The 6,749-nt window shown below is 34.0% G+C and overlaps 1 protein-coding gene across 1 annotated transcript in view; it reads right to left on the reverse strand.

The window, feature by feature from the left end:
• LOC107676321 (NACHT, LRR and PYD domains-containing protein 12-like) overlaps positions 1-6,749 on the reverse strand; it is a 46,176-nt gene that overhangs the window by 1,085 nt on the left and 38,342 nt on the right. The window contains exon 10 of the mRNA XM_016470877.1: positions 5,427-5,588. Coding sequence (XP_016326363.1) covers positions 5,427-5,588 — 162 coding nt within the window. The remainder of the gene's footprint in view (positions 1-5,426; positions 5,589-6,749) is intronic.

Raw genomic sequence — 6,749 nt, forward strand, 5'->3', positions numbered from 1 at the left:
ACACACATGATTCATGAAACATTTGCTCTGGTTTAAAAGCCCCTTAAAAGTTTACGACACGGAGAACCGTAACCCGGCCAAAAAGAGGAAGCTGATCTCATGAAAGAGGAAGAGAAATTGATCTTCCACCAAAAACAAGTTTAATACGGCTTTTTAAGTTCTCTGATTTTCATATGCAGGTCTCACTATATTGGAAAATGTGGTACAAGCGTAATTTTACTATAATTGACATAATAAAAGGTTTGTAAAAGGATTTTGAATGTAATGCATTTAATAAATGAAGAGGGTTATGATAATTTTGAGATCAAATGTCATGTGGATTGTTCATAGAGATGATTTTCTTTAGTTGTCAGAGCTATTTCTGTAGCTTCGAGGAATTTAACTAAAGGTATCTCACAATATTCTTCTGTAACACCTACATCTGTTGATTGGTTTATTGACAATTATAATGTATTGGATGATAAATGTAACAATCACTAATGATCAGAGATCACTAATTACAAAAGAATGTGTTGTCTTTCCTCTTAAAAGAAATGTTTTATCTGAGAGGTTTTCAAAAGCTGACACTATCAGAACAAGATGTCATTTCTCTTGCTAATGAAAGAAGTGCACTCCAAAACAATTAATGACATTTATCCATGTAGCAGATTTCTTAGAATGAGATTTAATTTGGATATTAATGTATGATATTTCTGCCTGAAAGAAATCAACATAATTTTTACTGTATTATTGTTAAAGTGGCTGAAGACAAATAATGCCTTCTTCTGCCGATCACATTCTTATATTTGGTGTCTTTATGCAAAACAACGAGATTGAAGTTTTATATTTTGAAGTTTTATGTACACAAATGCAGATTTGTTAAAGGCTTCAATTTGTTAAAAACTCCTTGTTTTGAGGCATTCAAAAATGAAATAAATGTTTTAAATCCTTAAAACAATTAAAAACAAAGAGTGCCTTCAAACTCTCTGAATGACTGGCAACACACGGATTAAACCTCACTGAAATGCTATTTAAGTTGACTTAGAATTTGCTTTACAATTTTTGGTATTATTTTCACTTTTATTTATTTCTTTATTGTATTTTATTATTGTTATTCTTGTGTTTATGATATGCTGCTTGAATTTATTGTTGATGTGTTCAACAATGGAAAGATGACAAAAAAACAAACAAACAAAAACGCTAGCCTTGAAATTGCAAACAATTATTATTATATAGTATATAATATGTGAAAATACTTCATTAATATGAGACACTGTCAATAGAATATTTTACCATTGGCAACACATATTTAAATGATGAGTATGTGGCTTCTAGTGATGACCTTAATTGAAAGTAAGAATTGTGACCAATTAATGCTATCAGTTAAATGGTTAAAAAAGTAATTTAAAGAAACACACTGCACATACCAGTCATAGCAACTTTTGAGGAAAAAAAACAAACAGACAAGTCACATACTAAGTAGCATTTTGTTACATTCAGAAATAATGTAAAATACTGGTAAGTAAGCTATAACGTTTACAAACATTATAAACACTATAAACATATGGAGAATGTAAAGGTGATGTCACGCCCGTGTTGCATTCTGGGTAATGGTTTTGTTTAGACGCCATGTTAAGAGGATCGCGCGGTCTTTCTGTTAGTCAGTTTAAGGCAGTGTGTTTTAATTGTCTGTTGTGATTGTGAAAAAAGTTCTCATTGTAAGTTCCTCCTGCTATTAATAATGTTACTGATTAAACCTACTGCCTATCACTCAATCCAATAATCTACATATTTTATTTCATAATAAGAACAATGTCAAGTCAATGGACAAAAGCATAGCTACAAACTGTAGACAAATGAAAATTCAGAATGCACTTGGCTGAAAACAAAAAAATTTAAATTACTTGTAAAAACTGCCTTATGTGCAATTTAAATGTTTGTGCAATAATTTTAAAATACTTTTTTTTTTTAATCAACATTTTAATCATTTGTTGGTGAAATGTGAACATTTAAACATTGGCTGTAAAAAAGTGTTTTCATGACTTATTCAAGACATCACTAACAAGTAAAGTAAAAATATAATGAATATGTACAGTGCAGATATTAATGAAAATGCTTCTCTCTAGAGTTTCAAGCGAACTTGAAACACTAATTGAGCAATTACATGCCACATGATACTTTTTTAGTAAGTTGTTCTGTTCTTTCAACATACCTTCTGATGTTCATTCATGCTTTAGTCATGTTTAGTTATGCAATAACTAATAGTAAAGAGGAAGTAAAGAGTGCACTTTATCTGTCACACTGTTTTAAAGAGTGCAGAAACTAAATTTATTGTTTAAAATTTGGAATAAAATCAACAGAATTTGAACGTTGATAGACAGACTTTGATCTGTAGGTCTATATAACAGAGGCTCGTGGTTATTTCTGTCGAAGGAACCTCCTGCTATTGCTAAAATAATAAAATCAGAGCAGCGGCATATTTGCCTGCACATTATTAAATATATATATATATATATATATATATAGCCTACATGGGCGACATTGGGGGTGCAAGGGGGGCAATTGCCCCCCCAAATTGTCGGTCATGGAATCCCTGACCCGTGCTGCCGTCTCTGCTGGATTTAAAACTCAAAGAGGTGCGTATACTAGCAGTGTATTGTCTTTTTCCGCTCGACTTCCAGTTCACAACAACACAAGCTTGTTTCTGCAAAGACGTTCCTTATGCTTTCAACAAAAAAGTCTGACATGTTTATGTTTTACGTGGCATGAGAACGTGAAAAAGCTACGCTAAATCCGATCTGATCGGTCAGATAGAAACGGATATCCAGAAATGCCCACATACGAATGTAGCTCGAAACGGATTTTCACAAATCGGATTTCATGTTGTTCGTTGCCTTTTAGACTATCTAAATATGACTGGATTTCAATCAGATTTGCACAAAAATCTGATTTGGGCTGACAGTCTGAACGAGGCTTAGTCACAAAGCAGTACTATTTTTAACTTGAGTTCAACTTAAAATGTTATTCCTCGTGCATGGAAATCAGCTATGGTTCTCCCTTTGTTAAAAGATGGTCCCATCTGAATTGGATAACTAGCAGCCGATTTCTAGGTTATCAGTGTTGGCAAAAGTATTTGAATCTTTTGTAAATGAACAAGTAAAAGTTTTTAACTGAAAATAAAATTGTAAATGAATTCCAGTCAAGCTTTAGCTCAGGTCATAGTACTATTACAGCAGCCATGCTGGTCACAAATGATATTATTACATGTCTGGATAGTAAACAGCATTGTGCAGCCCTATTTGTAGATCTCTCTAAAGCATCTGATTCCGTAGATCATAAACTTATATTGTGCAGAGACTTAGTTGTGTAGGTTTTAGTGAAATGGGTTAAATTGATTCAATAATTACTTTTTAAAAAGAACTCTGTGTGTCTCAGTTGAAAATTTAATTTCAACAGAACTAAACAAATAAAAAAAGGTGTCCAAAAGGGATCTATTTTAGCACCAATTTTGTTTAAAGAAATGTTTTCCTTTTAAAACAAGAAAGAGAATTACACAAAGTTGTTTCCTCTCAGTGTTCGATTACGGTGATGTGATCTATATGCATGCAAGCTTATCTTCACTAAAAAAAAGTTGGATTATGTATACCATGCTGCCTTATGCTTTGTGACGAGTGCCTCTTCACGCACATATTATTGTATTCTGTATGAATTAGTGGGATGGTCCTCTTTGTTTCAAAGGACACAAATGTACACATGCTGTTGTTTATTGCCAAGGAATTGTTAGGTAAATTACCAATTTATATTTTATATATGTTATATAATAACATGTAATTATAGCACTAGATCTACTGCTAAACTTCTTTTACAGGGGTCATGAACTGCTTTTTTTATTGTTTTGTACTGTTCTCTGAGATCCCCTTATAATGTTATCAAGATTTTTACATAAAAAAACATAATTTAGAAGTAATAGGCTATTTTCTGTTCTGTTTTTAAACCCCCTCGTTGGAACGCTCTGTTTGAATAGGCGTGGCCCACTGCTATGATTGGCAAACAGTTGTGTATGTTTGACAGCCTACATCCTTCACAGATAGACGCTGCTGTGATTTAGGTCAAAAACGCATAAATACTCATTACATATCAAATGATCTGTACGAACAGACAAAGCAACAGTGACCACGTAATAAATTTAGTTAACATACTCACACTTGTGAGGTGCGACTACTGTCAGATTCAATATAGTTGGCACAGCATCGTCTTTTAGTTTCAATCTTTCTGAAAATCCTGCATCGAATTGTTCCTTGTTTGTAAACGAATCCGTGGTAAAATGAAGTGAACAAAGGACCAAGTTCTTACTGACCTGGTCTGAAACTTCATTAAAAAATAAAGTTCATCCAATCTTTCCTAACATTAGGATCAGAAGGAATGCAATGCAAAGACTCTGTTTTTCCACAACTTGGCACAGTACAGCATCTTGTTGTCTTCGGAGTATCTTTATCATTTGATTTCTGTGTAGACCTGCGTTTGCCTCTCTCATCATTTACACTACATGTGTGAATTGGATTGAGAAGAACATTCCACAAGCTGTCATTTTGGCAGATTGGTTTCAATATAAGCTGTTTTTAGACTAATGAGAAAGTTCTGAGTACAATGACCTCTTATATGTCAAAAGATTAAGGGAATTTCAGTTTATCAGTTCATGACTAATGTTCCAAGAGTAAAACTGCCTTCTTTTTTTTTTGCTCCCTCATTATGGAACAAGCTGCAGAGTATTGTAAAGAAACACTTCCCTCTTTAAAAATGTCTTATGGTCTAATCTAAAGGAAACATGTACTTGTTATAACTTTTTTATCTGTCACTACATGAATGCAGTGCAAAATTTAGTTAGTCTTATGTGTTTGTAACTTATGTGTTTTGGCCAGGACTCCCTGGATGAAGAGATTTTACATCTCAATGGGACTATCCTGCTAAAATAAAGGATAAATAAATAAAAATAAAATCTAAATAATATATATTTAACACTGATGATTTTGATAATTCTTCCACTAGCAACTGTGCTACTAGTCCATTTCATACAAGTAGTATGTAAACACATTGACCACTGACCATCAGATAATTGTTTGTTTATTTTGTATCATATCTGTTTGGTACAAACATATCTAAAATTCATCTGCTCTTATTAAAGGCCTACAAATGTGAACAAATGTATAAACAAATATGTTTAAATGACATTCACTCAAGTGATGAAGACTCCAGTCAAATCAGTAGCCTAATAAAATATTGTAATTTTTCATGGAGCAAGTGTAATTAAATAATTCTCTAAGACTGAAGCATAGAACTGTATTATTATTATTCTTGTTGTTCATCATGATAAACATTATGATAAGACTGAAACTGAAAACATTTGTCACATACAGAGCTGACAGAATGATTGTTTCTGCTCAACTTACTTGAGTTTGTCCAGATGGTTGAGTGTTTCAGAGAGCAGCTTCACTCCTGAATCTCCTGGGTGATTGTAGCTCAGGTCCAGCTCTCTCAGGTGTGAGGGGTTTGAACTCAGAGCTGATGCCAGAGCAGCACAACCTTCCTCTGTCACCATACAGTAAGATAATCTACAACAGAATGTGTTCATGTTAGTGTGCTCCATTTTTAGAAATGTACTGTAAATATACAAGCGTATATTTGAAGCGTTGAGCATTATAGCCAATCACAGACATGACTGTTGAACGCAACAGCCAATCAGAGGCTTTTAAACGGATCACTGTGCCAAAGATGGGTTTAGCGTGATATGCCCTTGTAATATTTCATTAAAACATTAACTCCTTCCCCACTGAAATTACATGTCTTTATATATATATATATATACACACACATGTAAAAAAAAAAAATTCCTGGATAAGAGAGAATATGGTCGTGCTGCAGAGCAGGGGCAGACTTAACATTTAAGTGAGGTAAGTGGCCGCTTAGGGCCCCGGGGAATCAGGGGGACCTATCCAGGGATGGACTGGGAGTAAAAAACGGCCCTGGATTTTCTCCCAAATAGGCCCACCACAACTAAACAGTCGTACTATCTCACAATATTACAGCAATCCTATCGCATTTATGACAAATAACATCACAAAACCCATGGTGACCCTGCTGACAAAAACAATAGAAACCATCACAGAAATTCTAATGATTTCGTGAGGGGTTTGAACTCAGAGCTGATGCCAGAGCAGCACAACCTTCCTCTGTCACCATACAGTAAGATAATCTACAACAGAATGTGTTCATGTTAGTGTGCTCCATTTTTAGAAATGTACTGTAAATATACAAGCGTATATTTGAAGCGTTGAGCATTATAGCCAATCACAGACATGACTGTTGAACGCAACAGCCAATCAGAGGCTTTTAAACGGATCACTGTGCCAAAGATGGGTTTAGCGTGATATGCCCTTGTAATATTTCATTAAAACATTAACTCCTTCCCCACTGAAATTACATGTCTTCTCTGATGACGTGTGCTCCAGCAGGAGGGCAGAACAAGCAAATCAAGTCCCGCCCAACATTTATAAAAACATAAATGTCCCTATTTGTGGACCACAAAACCAGTCATAAGGGTACATTTTTTAAACTGATATTTATACATGTCATCTGAAAGCTGAATAAATAAGCTTTCCATTGATGTATGATTGATGTATGTTAGAATAGGACAATATTTGGCCAAGATATAACTAGCCTAAATTGTCTTTAAAGTTGTCCAAATGAAGTTCTTAGCAATGCATATTACTAAT

Source organism: Sinocyclocheilus anshuiensis, unplaced genomic scaffold (assembly GCF_001515605.1).
Source record: "Sinocyclocheilus anshuiensis isolate Anshui unplaced genomic scaffold, SAMN03320099.WGS_v1.1 scaffold173, whole genome shotgun sequence".
Lineage (NCBI taxonomy): Eukaryota > Metazoa > Chordata > Actinopteri > Cypriniformes > Cyprinidae > Sinocyclocheilus > Sinocyclocheilus anshuiensis.